General features: G+C 44.9%; 1 protein-coding gene and 1 non-coding gene across 4 annotated transcripts; one reads left to right on the top strand and one right to left on the bottom strand.

The window, feature by feature from the left end:
• Window positions 1-2926: 2926 nt before the first annotated feature.
• Window positions 2927-5086, bottom strand: LOC102730579 (uncharacterized). Its single transcript, XR_004078109.2, has 2 exons — window positions 4824-5086; window positions 2927-4708 (listed from the first exon to the last, which is right to left on the bottom strand). It is a non-coding gene; the product is annotated as an uncharacterized LOC102730579 (transcript).
• Window positions 3980-7375, top strand: LYSET (lysosomal enzyme trafficking factor). 3 transcript variants are annotated; one of them, XM_031036450.2, is made up of 2 exons: window positions 3980-4678; window positions 6050-7375. In XM_031036450.2, the coding sequence occupies exons 1-2, from the start codon at window positions 4650-4652 to the stop codon at window positions 6459-6461; spliced, it is 441 nt and encodes a 146-aa protein (XP_030892310.1). In that variant the 5' UTR covers window positions 3980-4649; the 3' UTR covers window positions 6462-7375. The 3 variants fall into 3 exon arrangements, with proteins under 3 accessions (XP_030892310.1, XP_081686151.1, XP_006741136.1); XM_081830025.1 differs by lacking the exon at window positions 3980-4678 and adding an exon at window positions 5123-5184; XM_006741073.3 differs by lacking the exon at window positions 3980-4678 and adding an exon at window positions 5200-5636 and having other exon boundaries at window positions 6050-6872.
• The last annotated feature ends 6690 nt before the right edge of the window (window positions 7376-14065 follow it).

Raw genomic sequence — 14065 nt, 5'->3', positions numbered from 1 at the left:
AGAAAACGAAAATATCTTTTTTTTTAAGATTTTTATTTATTTGACAGAGAGAGAGTGAGTGAGAGAGAGAGAGCACAAGCAGGGGGAGAGGGAGAAGCAGGCTTCCTGCCAAGCAGGGAGCCCACATGGGGCTCGATCCCAGGACCCCTGGATCAGAACCTGAGCTGAAGGCAGACGATTAACCGACTGAGCCACCCAGGCACCCTCAAAATGAAAATATCTTTACAATCCCATTATCCTGACACAACTAGTGAGCATTTTCATGTTTTGTTGTTCACATTTTTGAAACACAGCTTTTAAAGGACACGTTTTTACTACTTCCCATGGTTTCATAAACATAACTGCCATTTTTGACAATTATGTAGTGTTTACCGGATGTGTAAGTCAGAGCACCTTAAGAAAAGCTCTCTGAAGTCAGACTATGTGCCGTGCCCCGGCACTGAATCTGAGCCTGAAGCTTCTCCTCTGTAAAATGGGGAAATGATGGTGTGTCTTACAGGTTTCTGTGAGACTTTAACCAGGTGGCATAGACAAGGACTCTGGAAATAGATGGCCTGAGTATAAATCCTGACCATGCCACTTCTTGGTTGGGAAAGTCCGGGCATGTTGCTTAACTTCTCCGTGCCTCAGTTTGATCCAGGAAATGGGGAAGCAAATGCGGGAAACAAAAGGCCTTACCTCTCAGTATTGTTTGACTAAATGTGTTCAGTGCTGCCCATGGGAGGTGTTTGGTATCAGCTGTTATTATGAACTCTGGACAGACCTCCATGGCAGGCATTATAACCTAAATATGTATGTGTGTGTGTGTGTGTGTGTGTGTGTGTGTGTGTGTGTGTACCCTCCAGCTCAGTGCTTCACACACAGGAGAGGTTCAATGTGTATTAACACCTATGTGTGCACACACAGTGTCTGCTCACTAGCAAGATGCAGGTAAACCACTTCCCACTACTAAGGTAACAAAGTACCTTGCACATACCAACAAGATCAGAGTTACACCTTTGAATGTATCTATGCCATCTAGTATTTAGCTTCTTTTTCCTTGCCCTATTGAGGTATAACTGACAAGTACAAATTACATGTATTTAAGGTGTATAATGTGATGGCTTGATCTGTATTTAGCTTCCCATAGTGGGAGGACTTCATAAAGAATGAAACCATGACATTTAGTCTTAACAGAAACACTTTACTATGCCTCTGAATCTAAACCAATGATGTATATCTTGAATTTGGTCCTTTGGGATGTTTTTATCAAAGAGGAAGACTTTATCCTACTTTTCAGCAATTTTCAAACTTTCTTCATGCTGAGTTTTTTTAGGGACCAAGTCACTAACCCATGCCCACCGTCCTGGCTGCCCCTGGTCTTATAGGTTCTCATACTCCCCACTTCTCATGTCTAGTTGGCAGTAATGATTCAGAATAAAGTACTCTACACTAATGCATACAAGACATATATGAAATGTGGTTATCATCTGCCGTGTTTCCCTTGTGAGGCTGTTGGGTGCTCATACCCTTATGATTGTTTCTCTTTCTTGGCAATGTTAAGAATATGGGCCTTGCAGTAGGGCAGAGGACAGAATTCTGGACCCGCCACTTACTAGTTGTTTCGCCTTGGGCAAGTTTTTTTATTTTTTATTTATTTATTTATTTATTTTTTAAAGATTTTATTTATTTATTTGAGACAGAGAGAATGAGAGACAGAGAGCATGAGAGGGAGGAGGGTCAGAGGGAGAAGCAGACTCCCTGCCGAGCAGGGTGCGCGATGCGGGACTCGATCCCGGGACTCCAGGATCATGACCTGAGCCGAAGGCAGTCGCTTAACCAACTGAGCCACCCAGGCGCCCCAAGTTTTTTTATTTTTTTAAGATTTTATTTACTTATTTGCCAGAGAGAGAGCGCGAGCTTGCACAAGCAGGGGGAGCTGCAGGCAGAGGGAGGAGCAGGCTCCCTGCTGAGCAAGGAGCCCAAAGTGGGACTCGATCCCAGGACCCTGGGATCATGACCTAAGCGGAAGGCAGACGTTTAACTGACTGAGCCACCCAGGCGCCCGTTGGACAAGTACTTTTTAACCTTTCTGTGCCCATTTCTACAATGAGAAACTGGGTTTTCCTATATTGCAGGATTTTTATGAGGATTCAATGAGAAAATACATGGGGAAACTTTAATTTAGTCCAGTCTGTCATGGAGAAGCATACAACCTTTATTTCTTCCCTTTCACTCTCCAAATTCGACACACTGATGCATTTGGACCTACTCTTTGCACTAATTTGTGCTCCATCTTGTTTCATTCCCTCCTACATCAGTCAAAGGTCCCTCCAGCAATCTCACTTAGAAAACTACTCCCTAGGGGCACCTGGATGGCTCAGTCAGTTGAGCATCTGACTCTTGGTTTTGGCTCAGGTCATGATTTCAGGGTTGTGGGGTCTAGCCCCACATCGGGCTCTGTGCTCACTGCGGTGACTGCTTAAGATTCTCTTCTCTCCCTCTGCCTCTCCCCCTGCTCATGCTTGCTCTTTCTCTCAAATAAATAAATAAATCTTAAAAAAAAAAAAAAAGGGAGCACCTGGGTGGCTCAGTCGGTTAAGCCGCTGCCTTCGGCTCAGGTCACGATCCCGGGGTTCTGGGATCGAGCCCCGCATCGGGCTCCCCGCTCAGCGGGAAGCCTGCTTCTCCCTCTCCCTCTGCCTGCCTCTCTGCCTACTTGTTCTCTCTCTCTCTCTGTCAAATAAATGAATAAAATCTTAAAAAAAAAAAAAAAGAAAAGAAAAAGGAAACTACTCTCTATCCCCTGGGCACTAAGAGGAAAATATCCAAGGGACTAAGATTGTGTACCCTCAGTGTTTTTCAGATTTATGCTTTTGGAACCCTTTGTTCAAATGAAATCTTTCTTGGAATCTTGATATAAATAAAACAGATTTTAAAAAGGTCATTGTATTAGCATTCCTTTATTTTATAAGTTCACATAGATCATTTTATAACACCTATTAAAATGTGTTCTGATGGCACATATCAGAAACCCAGGGTTAGAGGTGATAGCTGCAAACTTACCAACCTCAGCATTTGATCCTGCCTCATTTTGACTGCGCAGAATCAGTAAAATTGTGATTCAGACAGAAAATAACTTAGTATCTTAACCACTGCTCCTATCTTCATAATAAATGTAGGGCAATACACACCTAAAAACTATCTATGACACATCATCACATCCGACGTGCTACCCTTGCACCTGTTATCACATAAGCTGACATTTCTCAGAGCACCCTAGGTATGTAGCGATAGACCCTCTGTACAATTTTGTATGATAAATTCACAGTAGTAAATCTAAATACATAAATACTAGTGCAGAAGAACTACATCCTTCCTAGTCTAGGACACATTTGGAAGACATTAAATAGCACAGAAATGATGAAGGATTTAGACAGAAAACTGAACAGAATGAGCTCCTCGGCAGCACAAGGAAGGGACTGATTAATGTCTATCACGAGTACACTGACTGTTCTTCTACCGTCATGCTCTGCTTCCTGGTTGCCTAAGATTCAGGAGAAATGCCCTTCTAATCCTGCCTGGAGAAGGGCCTCCTCCTCCTCCTCCGCTGCCTCTTCGTCCTTTATCAGCGCCAGTAGCTGCAATAAGCCAGGGGCTGGGCCATCCTGTGGCAGAGCAAGCTTCCTGCGAAGGGTTCTGTGGACTGCTCCAGCCAAGATTTGGTCTAGGCGGGCCTGATTCACAACATCTTTCTCAACTGCTCCTCTCTCTACCAGTTTCTGTAATAAAGGCTCCAACCTCAGCACGTAAGCAATTTCTCTCCATCCTTCTGATAAGTGGTCAGATACTTGACCTGCAATTCCCTAGGATTATCAATAACCCCAAATACCTGCTCAAGAGCCTGCAGGCATTCAGCGACTGTAATGAAGGGATTGTTTATCTTGAGGACACGAATAACATCAAATGCTGGGCCTCTAAGGCTCTCTAGCAAGCGTCTTCTTTTCTCCGCATCTGGCACCTGCCATGTCTTCATCATCTGAGTAGTATGAAACAGCCGGGATTCAAATTCTTCTTCTCCTGGTTCTGGGGGGTCACTGCCTGAGAACACTCTCAGTTTTCTGTATCTCAAGTACCGCAGGGTGGGCCGAAGAGCCTCCTCTAATGCCTGTGCCAACACAGGGGCCTGTATTTCTGGGATCGTGTCCTGTCCTAGGTCAAAAGGGTCGTTTCCGTATCCAAGAGCTCTGGTCAACTCCCCCAACGTTGTGCCCTCTCCCTCTAAGAATTCATTTAATCTGCTTAAAAATTCATTATTCAGGTCTGGGGGCTTAAAGATCACTCTCCAGACACCCCCCTTTTCCGGGTATCTCCTTAGGGACTAGAGCACGAGTCGTCTCCTCCGTCAGCCCTACTAAGGCTACATTCCTGTTCTCATCCCGCCGGCACATCCTCCCGAGCAGTCTGTACCCGCCCATCGGCGCCAAACCAGCCCGCAGAGCCTCCTCGGTTCCTGCCACAGTGCAGGTCGGGGGGATGCCGGCAACCAACAGCGCTTTCCGAGGGCTCACATCCATCCCCCTGCACCAGTCTTCTAAGAGCCTCAGCGTCATGGTGCCCCAAACAACAGATTTAAATTCTAATGCGGCCGGGGCACCGATGCCGCCGCAATGCACGGCGTTTCTCCGCGGCACCCCGGGTGAGTGCCGTCAGCGTCCCGACCGGAGGCCTGCAGGGACAAAGCAGTCGGGTTAGCGGCAGGTGTCTGTGACCCCGGCCCCGAGAGGCCCCGCGGCCCCGGGCGACCTTCCGGCCGGCCCCACTGCGACAAGCGGCCGTCTCACCCTCTCCGCGGCCCCGCGCGCCCCTCGCCGCTATCCAGTCGTCCGCGCCCGCGTCCCTCTCCTGCACCCGGAGCCACCAGGGGATGGCGGCCCGCGCCGTCCCCGCGCTCCTGTCCGCGGCGAGGCACCGGGGCCCAGGCCGAGGGGCTCCGAGGATGCCCGGACCGCCACCCACGTGAAGGGACGCGCCGGACCCCGCGCCGCCGCAGCCCCCGCCCCCACCGGAGCGGTGCCGGGCGCGCGCCGGGAGACGGCCTGCCGTCACGACGGGGCGGAGCGCGCGCGCTTCCGGCTCGAGCCGGAAGTCCCGACTGTGGCAGCATCCGGGACGGCGGGCGGGCGGGCCAAACGGGACAGGAAGGTGAGATCCGGGAGCTGCCCGTCTCTGCAGGCTCGGCCGGTGGCCGCTGCCCGGCACTGGGCTCCCGGCGCTGCGAGGCGGAGAGGCCCGGGCCCGGCGCCGCCCGCGCAGCCCTGGTCGGGCCGCCGGCGCTGCAGCGCGGCGGGGGGCGGGGCCGGCTGCCGGGGAGGCCCGGGGGGCTGGGGAGCCTCCCGGCCCCGCCGGGTGACACTGGCTGGAGCTCCGGCCGCAGCCACAGGGCCCGGGCCGTCGCGTGACTGGCCGCAGTCACGCTGTGCTTAATCACAATTAGCTTGTGCTCCAGGCTGGCCGCGCTCCCATTTCTCCCAGCCGGTGACCCCGGGGATTTCTCTTATGGTGGCTTTCTCTGAAATGCCAAAACCACCCGAGTATTCAGAACTGAGTGACTCTTTAACGCTTGCCGTGGGAACAGGAAGATTTTCGGGACCATTGTAAGTGTTTAAGAGTTACTGTCTTAACGTGGGGGCTCCGACATTGCTTTGACTTGTAGAATCGAGTGTTCACGTCCGAAACAGCAGTGTTAAGTCAGAAACTATTTGAACTATAAAGGTGAAGTGTTTCTTCGGAAACCAGTTTAATTCCAGTTTCTCAAGGGAAGGTGTGCTGGACCTACTTAAGCCGGAAATAGTGATTTATTTATTCTGTGGGATTCACATAAAAAGCACTCTCAATATATACTGAAACTTTACTTTCTCATAACTATTACAGAAAACAAGCTGTGCGTTGTTTACATTTCTTAGTAAATGCAAATTTAATTATTTCAAGCCTGAGATGCATTAATGGGGAATCATTGCCATGACAGCATTACTAGACCCTAACTTTTTTTTTTTTTCTTAATTTGAAGGCACAGAGCATGGAGAATGATGAACTTCCGTCAGAGGATGGGATGGATTGGAGTGGGATTGTATTTGTTAGCAAGTGCAGGAGCATTTTACTATGTTTTTGAAATCAATGAGACTTACAACAGGCTGGCCTTGGAACACATTCAGCAGCACCCGGAAGAGCCCCTTGAAGGAACCACATGGACACACTCCTTGAAAGCTCGTTTACTCTCCCTGCCTTTTTGGTTTTGGACAGTTATTTTTCTGATACCTTATTTACAGATGTTTTTGTTCCTTTATTCTTGTACAAGAGCTGACCCCAAAACGGTGGGCTACTGTATTATCCCCATATGCTTGGCAGTTATTTGCAATCGCCACCAGGCATTTGTCAAGGCTTCTAATCAGATCAGCAGACTACAACTGATTGACACCTAAAATCAGTCACCATTTTTTCCTTACAGTTACAAAACTGCCAGTACTACATGGAGCCTGATCACAAGACTGCAGTTTGTTCACAGATCTCAGGAAGTTGTGGTGGGGCAGAGGCTTTCTAAAAAGTGTGATTAGGGGGCTATCTTTATCCGAATAATAATGAATTTTTAAGTGAAGCCTGAGATACAGTACTACAAAATCATGTTGATGACTTCAGATTTTGGAAGTAAAATCGTGTCTGTTATTTGCATTCTTTAGAAACTTGAATAAGTACCTGAACTATTTTTATTCTACTGTGCAACATAGTGATGATTCAGAAATTTTTCCTTTGGGGAAAAAAATGAATATGAACATTTCCATTGTGCTTAATGTAAAAAGGTCCAAACATGGTCATAAAATTTAAATTTTATACAATTACTTGGCTTGCTTTAAAATTCTTCAAACTAAAACACCAGTTCAACCTGTTGTAACTAAGCCAACTATGCTTGCTTGCTTGCTATCAGTTCGTGAGAAATTGGTATAAAATTCCTGAGGTGATGGCTATCTTGATAAGCAAAGTCTGTGCTTCCTTTTGGTGATGCTGCTGGGATTATCAGCGTTATTACCGCTACTAGTTTTTAAAAAATTACTTGGGAAGAGACAAAATGTTTGAAAGTTGAGAAATCTTACACACAGACGATGGAAACGAGGTGTTCAGTGAAAATATTTAGTCTGGTCCCTGTCAGATGTATGACACCCCTCTAAAATACTACCAAGTCGTCATCCTGATTTTCTTTTCTGGCCTAAGGTCCAGCCTTCAGGTCTTCAGGCAACAGGCGAATTGCATGAAGATGTGATCTTTGTACTTCCTCCTTTGCATTTGTACTTACTACCTCATGTCTGGTACCAATACAAATAACTAAAACATGGAAATATCAGATTTCAGGATTTTTTTTCCTTTTTTTCTGGGTGGGATCAAGATGTATTTTTATACAGTTGTGCCATTAATACCAAGGACATTACACTGATAGATTTTAATAATAACCATAACCTTTTTTGGTGCTTATTCTGTTGGGCTCTGTTCTAAGAGGTTTACATGAATTAACTCATTTAATCCTCTCAACAACCCTAAGAAAACAATTATCCAGATTTTACAGATAAAGCCCCTGAGGTAGAGAAGTTAAATAACTTGGGGTGCCTGGGTGGCTCAGTTGGTTAAGCGACTGCCTTCGGCTCAGGTCATGATCCTGGAGTCCCAGGATCGAGTCCCGCATCGGGCTCCCTGCTCGGCCGGGAGTCTGCTTCTCCCTCTGACCCTCCTCCCTCTCTTGCTCTCTGTCTCTCATTCTCTCTCGCAAATAAATAAATAAAATCTTTAAAAAAAAAAAAAAGAAGTTAAAAAACTTGCCTGTTAAGGTCACACAGCTGGTAAGCAGCAGAGCGAGAGGTATGACCAGGCATCGGATGCCTTTGTTCCTAACCACTGACCTGTAGTGCTTCTCCCAAATGATGTGTTTCCCGGGATTGTCTGCCTAGCCATGCCACAGAATGGAAAGGGCATTATTGAAAGGTTGTTCTCAATTCGTATGAGCTATTGAAAATCTAAAAGTGTTCTAACAACCTCAGTGTTCAAGTCTGATCTGACCGGAATGGCAGGCTGAACATTCCACAGCAAGTGTTACTTGAAAGATAGAGCTGGTACCTTTGTAACTCACAAGCAGCATGATCGGATCCTTGTCCAGGTAATCAATCTCACTTTCCGTTTGCTTCTTCCAGAGGTCTGGTGACTGAAATGATAGAGCTTTTGCTACAGTACACTGACTCTCCAAAGTAGGCAGCAGTCTGAAATACCCGTTTCTGTGAGGGTCAGATAACCAAATCACTTGGCATCTCTTGAGTACTTGACTAATAGTATGCACACTACAGTCACTGTTCTCTGAGTGATTTCCGTCTTTCTTCACAACAGGCCTAGGAGGCAGGTACGTGTTGGTACTAGTGCCATTTTACAGAAGAGGAAGCACAGGAATTCATAACTGGCCCGTGGTCACACAGCAAGGACGTGGAAAAGTCAGGATTTGAACTCAGGATGTCTGGCTTCAGATCTCCAGCTCTATCACCTCGTTATACTGCTTTTCAGAAAAAAGGATAATATGAGGAAAATCATTGAGCAGTTTGATTTGATTTCGTCTTGAGGCAGTGGTAGTTTGAAAATGATTTAAGAAAAGTATTTCAATTTTTTTCATTTTATAAATGCTTGATATAATGCAAGGTTTGTGAGTTTATCACTTGTCTTATAAAGTAGTAATTCCTTTTTATTGAAGTAGACTATCTTTTATATTTCAAATTCTAGTATTTGGGGATTTGGTAAGTATTCGGTCCATCTCTGTCTTTCAAGACTAGATTGCCTTGGTAGTAGAAATATTAAAATAGAGTGGGAGTAATTCAGTACTTCCAAATGTAATTACTAAGTTTCAGATTGCAGGGTTAATGTTTTTTGATTATTTAGGAATTAATTACCCAAGTTGTGAATTATTCCTATTTGTCTATGGCTATTTAATAGTTCAAAGCACTCTTTGTAGAGTAGAGGGAAAGGTGAAATTAATCTAGATCTGTTAGATTGAGGGGGAGGTTAAGCTGATGGAGAGGAAACCTGTGTATTATATCAAGTTATTTCATATTTACATCACAGTACAGTAAGCAGTGAGTACAGGATTAGATAAATGGCAAATATGGAAGTGCTTCAGGGATTGTAGGGAAGGGACAAGTATCGTAGTATTCATAACTCGTCAATAATATCTGCTTCCAGAAATGAGAAAGACAGAGTTAATATCCCCTAATTGCTTTATTCCCCCCCCCCCAGTTGCTTAATAAGTCACCTTATTTGCAACCACATCTGAAAGGAAGTAAAACCTGTTGTGTGTTTTTCATGGAAATATGCCAGATATTTTATTTTTTTGAAAGTGCCAGGATAGAGAATAATTAAATCCGAGAAACATCTAATTCATGGAGCTTTAGTCACCATGTAACTTTTCTAGTTTTAAAGATGCTACCAGTTTTTTTTTTAATTTTATTTTTTAAAAAGGGGGGGGCAGGGGAGAGGGAGAGAGAGAATCTCAAGCAGACTCCACACTGAGCCCGATGGGCCCAATCTCACCACCCTGAGATCAGGACCTGAGCTAAAATCAAGAGTCAGATGCTCCCCTGACTGAGCCCCCCACGTGCCCCTAGATGCTATCAGTTTTAAAGTAAAAAATGTGATTTCCTAAGTTTAGATTTGAATCTATTTCAAAGCTTTTATAATTAATTAAAAAAAACCTTTTCATTGGGGAGGTGGAATCATCAGAACATTTCTATGGCAGTAACCACACCCATAAACTAATTAGACTGGGATGGCTGTTCACCATGGGTAGTGTTACAGTTTTTATTAAGATTATCTAGTGTTGATTTCCTTCTTGATGGATTTAACAATCTCAGTCTCCAAAACAGAAAGCTTTACTACAATACTGCATGACTCATTTTGTATCAAGGGTGTGCCATCACTTAATCTTAATTCTCTAACCTACTTATAAAGTTCCAGAAAATTCTAGACCATGATTGGGAATCCTGCATTAGTATTTTTGTTTTGGTCTAAGACAGTGAATAGGTTTTGTATATTAGAGCTGTATATTAGAATCATCCAAAGAAATAAACAAGAAACAAAGCAAAACTCCTCACATAAACAATGCCGAGGTCCCTGCCCAGTTTTGTCACTCTCGGGGAGAGGAGAAGGGGCGGCTGTGTTTTTAGAGCTCTTCACGTGATTGTATTGGAATCATTCGTGGAGAATCACTGGACCATGGGTTTGTACGCACCATACAGACTCAACTGTCCGTCATCTTAGTTGTATCTGTCTTTGGAGCAGTTTCAACAAATACTTTGCAGCAAGTTCACCCCAGCTATTTGAATCGTAAATCTTTAAAGAGGTGTCTATATTGTCTTTAAAAATTTCAAGGCTTAGATAGACTCTATTGCTACAAGTTGGGGCTATACAGAGCTGGGCCTTATAAACTGATACATGTGGTCCCGGGATGTCACCATGGAGAAATCAAGAAGTCATGATTGTAGAAGAGGTCACTGTAACTGAAGGCCATGATCCAAGGGAGGCCAGCTAGGAATTCAGCAGACATGATCAGGACAAACAGAGCATGGTCAGGTCACAAGGTGAGGGAGAGGACAGTCCCCTTCACTCCTGCTTCCTGTAGCTCTCCAAATGTGACAAGACCCAGCCCCATGGCTGGAAAAACAAAGCAGGAGGTGAGTCCAAAGGTGATGTCCATGGTCCTGAGCTATTCCTATGGTAGCTTGAGATGATCTGGGCAAGCAGCACCAGGAGCCCTACACTGGGCCTATCAGGCCCTCCACTCCAGGGGCAGTGTCAGCATGGACATGACCATACAGAGTAGACTGTAGGCAGCTGCCTGCCGGAGCCCAAGTTCAGGAACAAGGTGTATTTTTTGGTTCTAGTTCCTCTCCTCCAGATTATTCTGAACACACTTGTATCAGGGTTTTTTCTCCCACTCTACCAAAACTGCTCTCTTGTCAAGAGGTCACTGGTCACTTACACATAACTAAACCCAATGGTCAAGACTCAGCCCTTGAATTACTCATTAGCAGTTTTTGACACACCCCTTGTCCTTGAGATACTTTCTTCAGCTGGTTTCTGGATCAGTACTGCCCAATAGAGCTTTAGTGATGATGGAAATATTTTGTATCTATCTTTACTGTCCAAATCAGTAGCCATTAGCCACATGAAATGAGCCCTTGAGATGTGGCTAGTGTGACAGGAACTGAATTTTAAATTTTAATTAGTTCAAATAGCCACATGTGGCTAGCAGCTACCAGATTTTACCCCAGTTCTAGACACTTCCCTGGTTTGCCTTCTTCCTCATCAACTTCTCCTGTTTCCTTTGCTGGTTCCTCCCTGGGGCTCTGCCCAGTTTCTGAATGTTGACATCCCCCAGTTCTCATTTCTATACTTTCTCCCCTTGGTCATCCTATCCTGGTTCATGGCTTTAAGTGCCCAAATTTATATTACTACCCTGCATATCTCCTGAGCTCCAGACTTGGATATTCAACTGCCTATTTGGCATTTACTAAGATGTCTTACCAGGCATCTGAGATTTAACCTGTCCAAAACCAAGCTCCTCATCTCTCTACCCACCAAAATCTGCTCAAGGCCCCTGTAAGTCTATCAAAGAGTGGCAAGAGATTCTTTTAAAATGTTACTTCTCTCAAAAACCCTCCTATAGCTTCCCTACTGAGAATAAAACTCAAAGTTCTTAACATGGCTTACAAAGTCCTAAATAAGTGGCCCTTGACCATTTTCTTCATTTTCTACTATTCTCTCCACCTCTCATTCCACTCTAGCCACACTGATTTTCCTGCTGATTCTAGAATATGCCATAAAAACCTGTTTCAGGGCTTATGCACTCAGTGTACCTTCTGTCTGGATGCTCAGCCCTGGCCTGCTCTTATCACCATCTTCAGACCTTTGCTCAATTTTCAGCTTTGTAAGGCTGCCTCTGACCAGCCTATTTAAAATTTAGCATCTTCCTTCCCTGTTTTTCTCCACAGCACTCAACATCACACGACATGTTACACATTTTGTCAGAATCTAAACTCCATTGTGAGGGCAGGGATTTTGTCTGTTCACTGTTGTATACCCTGTGCCTAGAACAGTAGGTGCCTGGGCACACAGTAGGTGCTCATAATTTTTTATTGCATGAGTGATTTTTACTGCCACTGAATACCTCTTTCATTAGACTGCAAAACAATCTAGTTTGCTCTCCAGAGAAAATAGTGGTTAAAGTTAACATTTTCTACTAAGTGCAAAGTCTAATCTGTCACATGTTCGAGATAAGTTTAGTGGTTAAGCTTTCTCAGGTTTCAGCATGTAGTGATATATTCTTTCTGAGGCCAAGATTTAAAATGAGTCCGGGCGCCTGGGTGGCTCAGTTGGTTAAGCGACTGCCTTCGGCTCAGGTCATGATCCTGGAGTCCCGCGTCGGGCTCCCTGCTCAGCGGGGAGTCTGCTTCTCCCTCTGACCCTCCCCCCTCTCATGTGCTCTCTCTCTCTCAAATAAATAAAATCTTAAAAAAAAAAAAAAGATTTAAAATGAGTCCATTCATTTTTGCCAACGGTTGTGATGTTGGTTGTCTTGGGATGTTCCTTATTCATGCAGAAAAAAACATAAACCACACTCACAAACAAGGTTTGAAGGGGTGATTAGAGCCTTGAGCAATTCTCAAGTTACAATCATTAAGATAACAGTTTCCTAAACCACCTAACATATGCATCAAGTGTCATGCCAATCTCTTAGAGCTACAGCACACAATTGCAGTACTCTGGAGTTTATTGGTCCTGTAAATCGCTCATTTAAAGTGGTAATATGGGGGCGCCTGGGTGGCTCAGTCGTTAAGCGTCTGCCTTCGGCTCAGGTCATGATCCCAGGGTCCTGGGATCGAGCCCCGCATCGGGCTTCCTGCTCAGCGGGGAGCCTGCTTCTCCCTCTCCCACTCCCCCTACTTGTGTTCCCTCTCTTGCTGTGTCTCTCTCTCTCTCAAATAAATAAATAAATAAATAATCTTAAAAAAAAAAAAGTCGTAATGTGTTTTTAGAAGTTAGTTCTATCTCCAGCAGAATTTTTGGCACTGGAGTAAATTTGTTTTTCTTTTTGCACTGGAGTAAATTTCTATTTAAAACTGTACCCCAATGGCCTTGTTGCTGCCCCAATGTGAGCTGCTACTTTTTAAAAGATTTAAATAGAAGCTTACATTCTAGCATTCATTGTTCCCTGGGCCATGTCTTTAAATAGAGCAATTCTGATCCCAAAGGTCACCTGAGAACTGGAATACTTACGGCAACACTGTGAAATTCATATTATGCTTTGCGAATGATGCACTGGCTAGAGGGCATCTTTTTCAAGGTTAAAGCTAGGCACATCGGTTTTAGAAACACCTCCCCCTCCACTTTTTTTTTTTTTATAGCGTCCTACCTCACGTTAGCACAGTTTCCTAACCTCTTTAGAGGTCATGTTCTGCTCCCTTTTCTGACAAAGTAGTAGTCAGATGGGAAATGCGGATTTTTAAAAAAAGATTATTTATTTATTTGAGAGAGTGAGCGAGCATGTGCACAAGTGGGGGGAGGGGCAGAGGGAGTGGGAGAATCTCAAGCAGACTCTGCACTGAGCATGAAGCCCTACACAGGGCTCATCCCACAACCCTGAGATCATGACCTGAGCCGAAATCAAGAGTCAGGTGTTCAACCGACTGAGCTACCCAGGCACCTTGATTCGTTTTTTGTTTTTTTTTTTAAAGATTTTATTTATTCATTTGAGGGAGAGAATGGGAGAGAGAGCACGAGAGGGGGGAGGGTCAGAGGGAGAAGCAGACTCCCTGCCGAGCAGGGAGCCCGATGCGGGACTCGATCCCGGGATTCCAGGATCACGACCTGAGCCGAAGGCAGTCGCTTAACCAACTGAGCCACCCAGGCGCCCCTGATTCTTGTTTTTTAAGATGGGGAGAAGAAGAGAGAAAATCTTAAGCAGGCTCTATGCCCAGCCCAGAGCCCGACTTGGGGTTCAATCTTA

The sequence above is a fragment of the Leptonychotes weddellii genome, chromosome 9, assembly GCF_054177405.1.
Source record: "Leptonychotes weddellii isolate Sample4059 chromosome 9, ASM5417740v2, whole genome shotgun sequence".
NCBI classification, from domain to species: domain Eukaryota; kingdom Metazoa; phylum Chordata; class Mammalia; order Carnivora; family Phocidae; genus Leptonychotes; species Leptonychotes weddellii.
Note: the sequence above shows the minus strand (reverse complement) of the source record. Positions and strands in the feature narration are given on the sequence as shown.

Bases quoted from the DNA above. Each gene is read 5' to 3' on its own strand.
- LYSET (XM_006741073.3), top strand. From the start codon at position 5,539: ATGGTGGCTTTCTCTGAAATGCCAAAACCACCCGAGTATTCAGAACTG. The intron at 5,637-6,049 runs GTAAGTGTTTAA...CTTAATTTGAAG, and splicing joins GGAAGATTTTCGGGACCATT to GCACAGAGCATGGAGAATGA.